This window comes from Myotis myotis, unplaced genomic scaffold (genome assembly GCF_014108235.1).
Source record: "Myotis myotis isolate mMyoMyo1 unplaced genomic scaffold, mMyoMyo1.p scaffold_m19_p_3, whole genome shotgun sequence".
In the NCBI taxonomy this organism is placed as follows: Eukaryota; Metazoa; Chordata; class Mammalia; order Chiroptera; family Vespertilionidae; genus Myotis; species Myotis myotis.
The window spans coordinates 110,083,389-110,096,303 of NW_023416335.1; the positions used below are offsets into that span (position 1 = coordinate 110,083,389).

General features: G+C 42.0%; 1 protein-coding gene and 1 pseudogene across 9 annotated transcripts in view; both read left to right on the forward strand.

The window, feature by feature from the left end:
• Window positions 1-12,915, forward strand: part of PARP4 (poly(ADP-ribose) polymerase family member 4) — a 126,103-nt gene that overhangs the window by 51,850 nt on the left and 61,338 nt on the right. For all 9 annotated transcript variants that reach the window (XM_036298619.1, XM_036298620.1, XM_036298618.1 and 6 more), the window contains 3 exons: window positions 2,269-2,393; window positions 5,072-5,203; window positions 7,272-7,358. In XM_036298619.1, the coding sequence (XP_036154512.1) occupies window positions 2,269-2,393; window positions 5,072-5,203; window positions 7,272-7,358 (344 nt within the window). The remainder of the gene's footprint in view (window positions 1-2,268; window positions 2,394-5,071; window positions 5,204-7,271; window positions 7,359-12,915) is intronic.
• LOC118650301 lies at window positions 5,643-6,766 on the forward strand (annotated as a pseudogene).

Below are 12,915 nucleotides of genomic sequence, written 5' to 3' on the forward strand. Positions count from 1 at the left end.
CAGTGGTTGAGTATCGACCTATGAACCAGGAGGTCATGGTTTGACTCCTGGTCAGGACACATGCCTGGGTTGTGGGCTTGAGGTGTGCAGGAGGCAGCTGATCGATAATTCTCTCTCATCATTGATATTTATATCTGTCTCCCTCTCCCTTCCTCTCTGAAATCAATAAAAATATATTTTAAAAAAGTAAAAGGAAACCTTTATACATATTATTGAGGTAAAACATATGCAAGTGTTCAAGCCTTATTGAAAGCCAGAGACTCCATTGTGGAGAGAAAACATGTAAAACTCATGTATGAGACAAAGCCTATAACCAGGGCTATAATCAAAGCCTATAACCTCACTTGATGAATATACATCTTTGAGAGAAAGCACATAAATCTATGACAATGTTTATCAAACTTTAAGCCTCATAGAATATAACAGAATTCTTACTTGGGAGAAAACTTACAAATGTATTGAGTGTGATCAGCTTTATAAAAAATGTACAGCCTGTGGTCAGGACAGAATTCACATAAGTTTGAAACTATACAAATATTTCAAGACCTTTAGCAATGAACTGGATACACCAAAGAATTCCTACTGGACAGAAACATTACAAATATAACGAAAGTGATACATTTAAATCCGTTTTCTCAATGAATTACATAAGAAAATTCATATTCTATTACTATTGAAGATTAACCAATATCAGATGTTAAATTCCTGAGAGAATTAAAAGTTAAAATTATTTAAAACTCAAACTCATTAGAATGTTGTCTGTCAATAGAGCAAGAAAATTTGTGGAAAGGTATAATTATTTTGAGTTTACACAATGTTTTTATTCAATTATTTGAGGTTTCTTGGAAGGGTTACATTGTTATTGATGACTTACAGCATGAAGTTTAAAATCTGTTGATGTTATGCTTTTATTACATGCTTTTCAATTTTCACTAGGATGGCCTCAGGGTTAGGTATGAAAGAACCTACTTCATCAGGTGGGGTTATTTAGATCCACATAACTGGGTAAAATTATAACACTAATGTTAAGATACAATATGATATAAATTTGAGAGTCTGGGGATTGGCAAAGCATAAATGTAAAACTGTTATCTAAATTATAGTGCATTTTGTGTTCACAGCCTCTTCTCTAAATTTGTTGATATGACTGAGGGTCTCCATTGATGATCATAGGAAAGGATTACTCTACCAGGTTATTAGGAAATAGAGTAGGCCAGGACACTGAAAGAACGAGTTTTTCATGTTAGAATGATGGGTTACTAGGGATGGTATAAATGATAGCAAAAATGGAAGGTGAATAATGTTCTCCCTCCTTTTGGAAAGTTAACAGCTGATGCATATTGTAGGTTAAGGAAAATGTCTTTTGTTTGGAAATAGAAAAAAAGTGCATTATAGGAAACAGTTTACTAAAAAGGACCAGAATAGAATGTGCTTGTGAATGATTCAGAATTAGCCACTTAAAATGCATTTTAATGCCCTGGCCAGTTTGCTCAGTGGTTAGAGTGTTGGCCCGCCAACTGAAGGGTTGTGGGTTTGATTCCCAGTCAGGGGCACTTACCTTGATTGCAGGCTTAATCCCCAGCATGGTCGGGGTGCATGCAGGAGGCAACCTATCGATTGTGTCTCTCTCACATAGATGTTTCTCTCTGTGTGTCTCTCCCCCTCCCTTTCACTCTCTCTAAAAATCAATGGAAAAATATCCTTGGGTGAGGGTTAAAAACAAACAGAAAAAATAATGAGTCTGGGAAGAGTATATACCTCTAACCATATTTGTATTTTTGTACTACCTGATATAGTACATGAACATTTTTTCAATATACTGTATTAGGAGTTTGATTTAGTCTTCCTTGTATCAAAAGTCTAGGGAATCTCATATTTCTCACACTGTTATAGAACAAAAGTAGTAGTGAGTGACTAGTTCTAAAGTACAAGCCAGGGAGTGCAGCTGTCTAGAGTTAGCCTAAGCTACTCTTATTCAGAGTTTCTTAAGACCTTGATGTACTTGTGTGTATGCTTAAACATATGCCTTTCAAGTAGCGGCATGACTAGGTTTTCAAGACGACCTCTCAACATCTGTAGATTTAAAAGACAGAGTGTCTGTTGACACTCATTCTTTTCATTGGCTACTGAAAATCATAAAATGCTGTTTGTCCATTTCTCCTGAAGTATTATGTATGAAGGGGATGAGAAGGATTAAAAATCAAGATAATAAAAATAGAGAGTTCAAGAATGGTTTTAAAAGGTAACATTAATATTTTTAATGTGTAGATTACCAGTTACCAGACACCAAACCTTTCAGCAGCATCAAGGCTGGTCTCCAGGACACCTCTGGGAATTCAGTTCCTCTTGAGGACCTGCACATCAAGGGGAAAATAATAGACTTTGTAGCCCAGGTAAGCGCTTCGTGGTTTTACGATACTTAAGCCAAATGGATGTCAATCATAAATGAGCATTGGATTACAGTTGCATGAACTCAACAAAACATGTACATTTTTCAAATTCGTTTATTTACTGAGCACCTACTACATGCCGGGGACTGTTCTAGGCTCTGTGCATACAGCAATAAACAGTATGAAAACTCTGCCCTCACAGAGCATACATTGCATTGGGGGACCAGGCAACAAATGTGATCAATAAATAAAATGCATGCCATGTTAGATGGTGTTAAGTGCTAGAGACAAAAATCAAAGCAGGTAGGGATGGGAGCTGTAGAGGTTAGAAGGATTTCAACTTAGAAGTTGCATGGCCAAGGAAGGCCTCACTGAGATGACATCTAAGCACAGATCTGTAGGAAATGAGGGACTAAAGCCTATGGACTTCTGAGGGGTGCTCATTCCAGGCAGAGGAAGCAGCACGTGCAAAGGTCCTGAGGTAGGAGTGGATCTAATGTAATCAAGGGACACCAAAGATTTCCACTGTGGCTGGAGCATAGTAGGAAGCATGGTAGGAAATTGGGTCAGAGAGTTGAGTTGGGGGAAGGCAGCTCACATCAGGACACAGGACATACTATCTTCAACTCTGAGTAAAATGGAAACCTTTCAAAGATGTTTGGCAGAGGATATGATTGAGATCACACTGGCCACCTTGTTGACAATTGTCTGAAGAGGACCAGTTAGAGACATCTTAGGTCAGATTCTCTGGAAAACAGACGCTTGATGGAGATTTGTTTTCAGGAAGCTTGTTGGGAAGTGCTCTCTGGAGTGACATCTGTAAGAGAACATGGGAGGCAGAACCTGGCAGAAGGAGATGTGGACTGTGACACAGGCATACCAGAGTCCTCAGACAGTTTCAGGGGGAGCTCTGAGATGTTCTGAAATGAGGCAAGGGACTCAGGCCTTATACCGGCCTACAGGGACCAGTCATTGGATGTGGCTGCCCCTTGTGGAGGGGTCATTCTCTTGAGTGAGGCAGTTCATCTTTGGAACAGGACATTGACTGGGGAGGGACACAGCAAGTAACACTCCCTGCAGCATTGGTCCTGAAGGGGACGTCTGGGGGCATATCACAGTGTCAAATGTAGGTGACTATTGAGTAATTCAGTCAAGGATGATGGTGATTTGGGTCAAAATGTTAGTAGTGGGGTTGGTAAGAAATGATTGGGTCTGGCAAAGGATTAAAGGTAGAACCAATAAGATTTGCTGATGGATATGGAACATGAGAGAAAGACAGAAGTTGAACATGACATTACATGGACATAGTTTGGCCAGATGTCATGGTGAAGCTCTGAAAGTGCTTAATTTTCTAAAATAATTTATTTTCTAAGAGTTGATCTAACCATTGGCTCCTAACACAGAAGATTACATTGAATAACACTAAAGACCTCTTAGGAGAATAAGAACATCTAAGTCCAGTGTTGTGGTATTGCTGTCATTTCAGAAGGGAATCAAGTTAAATTTAATGATTGCTTTAACCTGTGAAAATGGGATGTAGTGGGGTAGGCAGAGCATGCTACCCATATGTATACCAGTTTGCATCTATCTGACCTCTACACTGGCCCCACTCTGATCCATACTGAGGATGCTGATGCTCATGATATGATAAAGCACAAATTTGAACTGATCCTAGGGTTATATTTTTTCCTAAGATGTAAACAACTGATCATTGTTTAGACTTTGGTGCAAGTATTTTACATTTTAACAAGAGTCAAAGCTTTACATGGAAAGATTGACTTCTAACTTTGGGCAGTTGTTTGAAAGAGATTGGGTGGGAAAGAGTGAAAAGATGTTAATGGTGAATTTGAGATGGTAGAAACCTGGTGCCCCATCCCTTCCCTAAGATAGAACCCTGTCACCAACCTGAATTCCTTGTGGAGTCCAGGTTCTTAACCACTGTGCTGTAATGCAGCTTGGTATGGACTGTAAAAAGCAAAGAATTTGGAGTTTGAAAGGCTTAGCTGTGAATCCTTGCTCATTCCTTTCTAGCACTGTAACCTGGGGGAAGTTACTTAACTTCTTTGTGCCTCAGTTTCCTCATATATAAAATGGAAATAATAATATCTGTCAGTGACTATTAGATACAGGTACCCAGGGCATTTTTTTCCATATGTAGTAGAAGCAAAACAAACAGTGGCTATTTTACAAGGAGAGGTGTGTGTCCTCCATTTGTTACTGTGGATTAGACAACTTGTACCATCTGACATTTCAACCTCATAAGGCTTTTTTCTTAGGGAAGTTTGCCCAAACATAAACTCATTATGTAGTAGTGGCTTTTTCACTAGTTTGTGATGAGACAGCTGGGCTATAGGATGACCTTGAATCTCCAGGCAGAAGCCTAGCAGCCCAGACCTTGTGTACTCAATGGCTCACATATTTGACTCTTTTTGGAATGAGTTCAGTGTTTTTGGTTTAGTTATGTAATGGTTTCATCTGAAGGAGAAAAATTAAGATGTCAAAAATTTGTACAGTATACTAGTTCACAGTCTTAGTAAAAATACTTTTGTCAATGTTATCTAAAATTACTTTTTGAATGCCTGATCATACAAAGAAGATATGCATAATAGATTTCATGATAGTTGTTCTGCAAATGGTTCCATATGGTTTCATCAAGTTTATGGATGTTTTTTCTTCTTTAGGTCATTGTTTTTCAGACGTACACAAATCAGAGCCCTGTATCCATTGAGGCAAAGTATATTTTTCCTTTGGATGATAAGGCAGCCGTATGTGGTTTCCAAGCGTTCATCAATGAGAAGCACATAGTGGGAGAGGTAAGGGGAGAAAATGCATTGTGGCTGCTCTTTGGTTCTAACATCAGTTTTCCATTTACCCAAATCTTCTTTATTTGCATCCCTATAGTGTGGGGCTGAGTAGCAGTCTTATAAAACAAAAGTATTCTTTGAAGAATTAAGTACTTATGCAGTTAGCCTCCACTCACAAATCCCTCCTTGATTACCTCATTTCGCTCCTACCTGTCCACTCTTTATTGGTCAGTGCCTTGCAAATTGTTTGCTTGGGCACTTTTTAAAAAGTGTGATTTTATTATCAAAAATTTGAGAGAAGCACATTAGAAAATTGGCGAAGGCCTTATAGATTTTTGCAAAAACCGATCCTCTGCATCCTGCTATAAAACTCAAATTGGGAAAACAAACAAACAAATAAATAAAGAGTCAAACTGGGCAGTGTCTCTTGCTCCATTAGTGTTTGGACAGGACAGACCCAGGGACACCCTTCTTCCAGCCTCCAAGCACCCTCCAACCTCTTTTCCAGTCACCACCTTTGGAAACATTTCAGCCATTCTCGGCCTCTGAAACCAGCCTACACCATGTTTTGAATTTAACTTCTTATTGCCAAGCAACCATGAGCTCCCAAATTCATCAGAATTAGTCTACTGAGGTGGAAGCTGCTGTCAACTGCCTGGTCAACCTGCATTTGTGGGTCTCTTACACCTACCTGTCTCTGGGCTTCTAGTTCGACTCCAACGATGTGGCTCTGGAGGGCATGGGCCACTTCCTCCAGGAGTTGGCTGAGGAGAAACCTGAGCACACCAAGCGTCTCTTTAAGATCCGTAACCAGTGCCTCTACTTCGCCTCTTCCAGGACATGCAGCCGCCTTCCCAAGATGAGGGGAATAAAATTCAGGATGCCGTGAAAGCATGGCCATGGAGAAGAACCAGAACCAGGCCCTTTGCCATGCCCTGGGTTCTAGGTTCTGTCTGCACAGACCCTCATCCTGGAGAACCTGGATGAGGAGGTGAAACTCATCAAAAAGATGGGCAACCATCTGACCAATCTCTGTAGGCTGGCTGACCCCCAGGCTGGGCTGGACATATATCTCTTCTAAAGGCTCACCCTCAAACATGATTAGGAGCCCTTGCAGCCCAGAGAACTTTGAGGGGCCACTCTGCATCTTCCTGGTGTCTGGCTTCTGCCTGAGTGTCTCCATGAAACCACTAAAATCCCTATAACCACCCTGGAGCCCTCTCCCATGCCTTGGACTAAATGGAAATAATAAAGTTTTTTGCAGGAAAAAAAAAGTCAAACTCAAGTGAAGGCTATTCTAACTGTAAAGAAAAATTGTAACAAAAGAAGTAACAGTTGATTCATTCTTTTTTTATTGTAAGGATTAGCTCACAGTTGCAGTAGTAACAAACATTTCATTAAATTTAAGATAAGTTCAATTATTATCTTTTTGTTCAAAATTAAGTCCTAAACTCTTTTTTTTCACCATTGACTTACATATTTTTATCTCAACTTAAAGAGAATTCTCATTAGTTGGCCTTTTCTGATTCAAACTCTTATTAGATAAAGATGATCATTGCCCTGGTCAGTGGTTCGAGCATTGGTCCATCCACCGAAGGGTCAGAGGTTTGGTTCCCAGTCAAAGGCACTTGCCTGGGTTGCATGTTCGATCCCTGGCCCCAGTCAGGGCACATGTGGGATGCAACCAATTGATGTGTCTCCCTCACGTCTATATTTTTCTCTCTCTCTCTCCTCCTCCTCCTCCTCCACCACCTCCTCCTCCTCCTCCTCCTCCTCCTCCTCCTCCTCCTCCTCCTTCTCCTCCTCCCCTTCCTCCTCCTCCCTCCTCTTTCCCTTTCTTCTTTTCTCCCTCTCTCCCTCCCTTCTACTCTCTCTAAAAATCAATGAAAAATATCCTTGGGTGAGGATTAACAAAACAAACAAAAAAGAATGATCATTGATGATCATTTTATATATTTCCCTTAATCTTAGACACTTAGTTTTCTCTTTTTGCATAGGTTTTAATGATGAAGTTTTCCTTAGTAAAGTCTGAAATCACTGTTCATATTATGACTGGTATAAAAATAATCTTTTCCAGATCAAAGAGAAGGAGGCTGCCCACCGAGAATACCGAGAAGCCATCAGTCAAGGCCATGGCGCTTACCTGATGGACCAGGATGCACCTGTAAGGCTGGACATTCATCCATTAGTCTAGCACATTTACTAGAAAGGGAAAAGGAGTTGAAAAATTATTTGAAATATAAAATTCATACTAGAAACTAGGATAACTTAAATTATTTTGGCTCTACACTTTCAGATACTATTAGCAAGGGGAGGTCAAGCTGATCATACCCATTGGGCTTATCTAAATAATGTAACCAAACAAATAAGAGCCACCTCTGTCATTGGGAACTGAGTTTCCCAGAAATGACAACAAAAAGAAAACATTTGTGAGATACATAATTTTCACCTTCTGATAAAAGAGTGTAATATAGCTCTGGCCAGTGCAGGTCAGTTGGTTGGGTGGCATCCTGTGTACTGTAAGGTTGTGGGTTTGATCCCTAGTGAGGGCACATTCACAAATCAGCTAATGAATGCATAAATAAGTGGAACAACAAATCGATGTTTCTCTCTCTCTTTATCTCTCTCCCTTCCTCTCTTTCTAAAATTAATAATAAATCCTGGTTGGCATAGCTCAGTGGTTGGCCAGGAGGGCACATGCCCAGGTTGGGGTTTTGATCCCCAGGAGGGGCTTGTAGGGGGCAGCCAGTTGATGATTCTCTCTCATCAATGATGTTTCTGTCTCTCCCTCTCCCTTCCTCTCTGAAATCAATTAAATATATATTTTTAAAAATAATAATTTTAAAAGTGTGTAATATGTTTACGTGTTTCCTAGAACTAAGCTCACCTAGCAATTTATTCTATTTTCATCAAATCATAACCCAGGGAGGCATTTCTGCAGGATCCTGAGATATGTCCAGGTTCTGTTCTTTCTGATTATTTGCTTTCATAGGAATTAAATATGGAGAATCTGGAAGAAGGAACAGCTATCATGTCCACTGGGTTTCTTTTCCTATATATAAAATGTTTTCTACGTGTCTCTGTAGATACTAGATTTCAAGCAGTCAGCTTCTAACTAGTGTCTCTTGAGTAGATATTTAGTTGTTTTTAAAGATAGGCCATAGGTTTCAGGTATCACTTCTGAGTATTGCAGATTGCCATAGTATTGTGAAAATTTGATGTTTAGTTATTAAGATTAAAATAGATTTAAGGAATAAATGATTACTTTTGACATCTAAGATTTCCATTTGCAGAATGGGGAGTAAGCAAGGAAGAGGTAATTGTTAACCAGTTACAGTCCCCTTGCTGAAATGCATGTATAAAAAAAAAGCCTGGCTTCTTTTGACAGACTGCCACTGAACAGTGTGGGGTTATTGTCACAAATGGATTGGTCTGCATGTTTCCTCCTTGACATTTCCCCAGGAATATGACCCACAAAACAAAAAGTTTTCACAAAGGATATTACTTATGGGTAAAGTCTAGAGAGAACCATTGCTAACCCAAGCCTTTGGGTACCCTAGAATGTATTTTGCCATCCAGTGACTATAATGTTCTCATACTATATTACATTAATAACATAATAATATATAACATATAAATATTATAAGTTATTATACAGTTTACCCTTCAACAACATGGGTTTGAACTGCACAGGTCCACTTATACATGGATTTTTTTAGTAAATATATCGAAAAAATTTGGGAGGCTTGTGACAATTTGAAAAAACTCACAGGTGAACCATGTAGCCTAGAATCATAGAAAAAAGAAAAGAAAAAGTTAGGTATATCATCCTATATAATAAAGGGGTAATATGCAAATAGACCAAATGGCAGAAAAACCCAACAACCAATCAAAGCGTAATATGCTAATGATATGCTAAGGCTGCTCAGCCGCTTGCTATGATGTGCACTGACCACCAGGGGGCAGATAGTAAACTGGTCGACCAGTCGCCATGACATGCACTGACCACCAGGGGGCAGATGCTCTGACCGGTAGGTTAGCTTGCTGCTGGGGTCTGGCTGATTGGGACTGAGCAAGATGGGCTGGACACACTCTGGAGCCCTCTCCTGCTGTCCCTCCCCAGCCTGATCGTGCACTGGTGGGGTCCCTCAGCCTGGCCTGTGTCCTCTCACAATCCAGGACCCTTTGGAGGATGCCAGAGAGCTGGTTTCAGCCCAGTCCCACAGGCAACTCCCCTTGGGAGGGCACCAGATGCAGGGCTTATGGCTGGCGAGTGTTGCTGCAACAGCGTGAGCCTCTCCCGATTGGGACTGATTGGCTGCGAGCCCGTGGCAGGCACAGGGGGGCCGGGATGAGCGGGAGCGGCAGTTAGGAGGTGCAGATGGCATTGGACTGCGGGTTTTGGCCCAATCCCTGCAGGACACCCAGAGGGACCCCACCCATGCATGAATTCGTGCACCAGGCCTCTAGTGAATGTATAAAATATATGTAGGTAAGGAAGAGAAGTGCGTGAACACCAGGACTTACGGAAGAAGTGACAGCAGGCTAACTCTACTGTTTTGTGCAAATGCCTTCGGGTTTATGATGAGGACTGCCCTTAGCTATAAAGTTGCTTACCCCTGAACCTTGAAGGGAAAAGATAAAAACCAACTGCCAGTTTTTGGTTTTACAACAGGAAAAAAAAGCCTGGATAATGAGGATGCTTTTTCTGGATTAGTTTCATCACTTTGTCCCTGAAGTCGGGGAAGTACCTTGCTTCAGTGACAAAGGGGCTACCTTTTAAAGTCCTTTTGACATTGGATATTGCCCTTGGCCACCCAGAACCCCATGTGTTCAACAGGTGTCAAAGTGGTCTACTTTCCCCAAACACAAGTCTCTAAGTCATCAGGAGACACAGTACCTTTAAGGCTCATTACACATGGTCTCTATGGAAAGGATTGCCAATGTTATGGAAGAGAACCCTAATAACCACAACATCACAGAAATCTGGAAGGATTACACCACTGAAAATGCATCATTGTTATGGAAAATGCAGTGAAAGCCATCAAGCCAGAAACAATAAATTCCTGCTGGAGAAAACTGTGTCCATATGCTGTGTGGGACTTCACAGGATGTACAACAGAGCCATTCAAGGAAATCATGGAAGATTGTGGGCATGGCAAAATAAGGTGGGTGGTGCCCAGCCAGATGGACTCAGTTGGTTGAGTGTTGTCCTATGCACCGAAAGGTTGCCGGTTTGATCCCCAGTTAGGGAGTGTACGGAAGGCAGCCGATAGATGTTTCTCTCTCATATCGATGTTTCTCTCTTCCACTTCCTCTCTCTAAGTAGGGTTCCAGTTATTCGTTGAGTATTTTTTACTTCTTTATGACATGGATCCTTCTATGATACAGGCACTGAAACTAAAGCCACAGTAGAAGAAGGATTATCAAAAAAAGTGGGTGGTGAAGGGTCTCAAGATATGGATCTGGAAGAGTTGAATAGCTAATAGACACCACACCAGAGGAATTAACAGATGACTTGATGGAGATGAGTGCTTCGGAACCAGAGCCAGATGATGAGGAAGAAGACGTAGAAGAAGCATTGCCAAAAAACAAAGTGAAATTAGACAGTCTGGCAGAAGGGTTCCAATTATTCATGAGTGCTTTTTTTTTTTTTAATATGTTTTATTGATTTTTTACAGCGAGGAAGGGAAAAGGATAGAGAGTTAGAAACATCAATGAGAGAGAAACATCAATCAGCTGACTCCTGCACACCCCCTGCTGGGGATATGCCTGTAACCAAGATACATGCCCTCGACGGGAATCGGACCTGGGACCCTTCAGTCCGCAGGCTGACACTCTATCCACTGAGCCAAACCGGTTAGGACATAGGACATCATGAGTGCTTTTGACTTCTTTTATGACATAGATCCTTCTATGATACAGGCACTGAAACTAAAGCAACAGTAGAAGGATTGGTACTCTATGGAAACAATTTTAGTGAAATAAAAAAAAAAAACAGATGACATAAACTTACAATATCAATAAATACTATATAGTACTATATTATATAATTTCTTCTTATGATTTTCTTAACATTTTCTTTTCTATAGCTTACTTTATTGTAAGAATAGGTATAACATGCAAAATAACTGCTTATGTTATCACTAGGGGCCCAGTGCACGAATTCGTGCAACTTGAAAGGAACTGTGGGCTGCCAGGCTGTGGTGGGCACAGGTATGGGTCTCAGCCCATCCTCTGCACCCTCACCTGGCCCCTCCTGCCAAGGCCCCCAGTCCCCTGTCTGCTGACAGCCTCGCTCCCGCCGCTTCTCCCACATGCTGAAGGCGCCGGCCCCACTTGCACCCGGTGATGGTGCGGAGCGATTGGGGCCGGCACCAGCAGCAGGCGCGAGCAGGGCCAGTGCTATCAGTGGGTGAGAGTGGCAGCTGCTGCCCCAATCACCCCTCAGGAGCAGGGGTAGGTGGAGAAGCCCTCAGGGACGATCGGGACTGGCAGTGCTGCTCACACCAGCTGATGGCGCCAAGCGATCGGGACAGGCACCGGGCAATGGCAGCGGGTGCGAATGGCAGCTCCAGTGCCAGTTGTGGGTGCAAGCAGGACCAGTGCCAGCAGCAGGTGTGAGCAGCAGCTCCGGCACCAGCAGCAGGTGCAAGTGGGTCCGGTGCCAGCAGCAGGGGGGCCGCTCCCACAGCGCCCCTGGGAGCAAAGTATTTTCAGTAACCACTAGAGGCTCGCCTGATGACAGCGACTGGCGCCCCACCTTGGTCTGGCACCCCTGCTCACCTGCTCCACCATCCCGCCGTGGCCAATGCCTGCCATGTTCTGTGCGTGCCCCCTGGTGGTCAGCACACATCATAGCAACCGGTTGTTCAGTTGTTTTGCTGCTCAGTCTATTTGCATATTAGGGTTTTATTTATATAGATTATTAGAACAGTAGTTAAGTTTTGTGGGAGTCAAAAGTTATATATGGATTTATTTTACTGCATGTGAGTTCAGTGCCTCTAATCTCAACATTGTTTAAGGGTCAACTGTATGTGTATTATTATGTGTTAAATCTATAATAATAAAAGGGTAATATGCTAATTATTTTTTATTTTATTTTTTTTTAAATATATATTTTATTGATTTTTTTTACAGAGAGGAAGGGAGAGAGATAGAGAGTTAGAAACATTGATGAGAGAGAAACATCGATCAGCTGCCTCCTGCACATCTCCTACTGGGGATGTGCCCGCAACCCAGGTACATGCCCTTGACCGGAATCGAACCTGGGACCTTTCAGTCGGCAAGCCGACGCTCTATCCACTGAGCCAAACCGGTTCGGCGGTAATATGCTAATTAGACCGATGTCTTCTAGACATCATTCTGGATGTCCTTCCTGACAAAGCCGGGCCAGAGAGAAGCCAGCCCGGGTCCCAGGTGCCTGCAGGCAGCCCAATGCAAGCCAGCCTTGGTCCTGGGTGCCTGCCAGCCGCCAGAGGAGGGAAACCCAGTCCCGGGTGCTGGAGGGAAGCTGGTGCCAGCATCCGGAGGGAAGGAAGGCCTACTCTTGCACAAATTTTCGTGCATCAGGCCTCTAGTATGTTATATAAATACAGGGTGGGGAAAAAGTAGGTTTACAGTTGTGAGTACATGAAACAGTTTATTCTTGTATTATTTATTGCTTTAATTTTTATATAAACAACTGTAAATCTACTTCTGCCCCACTCTGTATATATTAT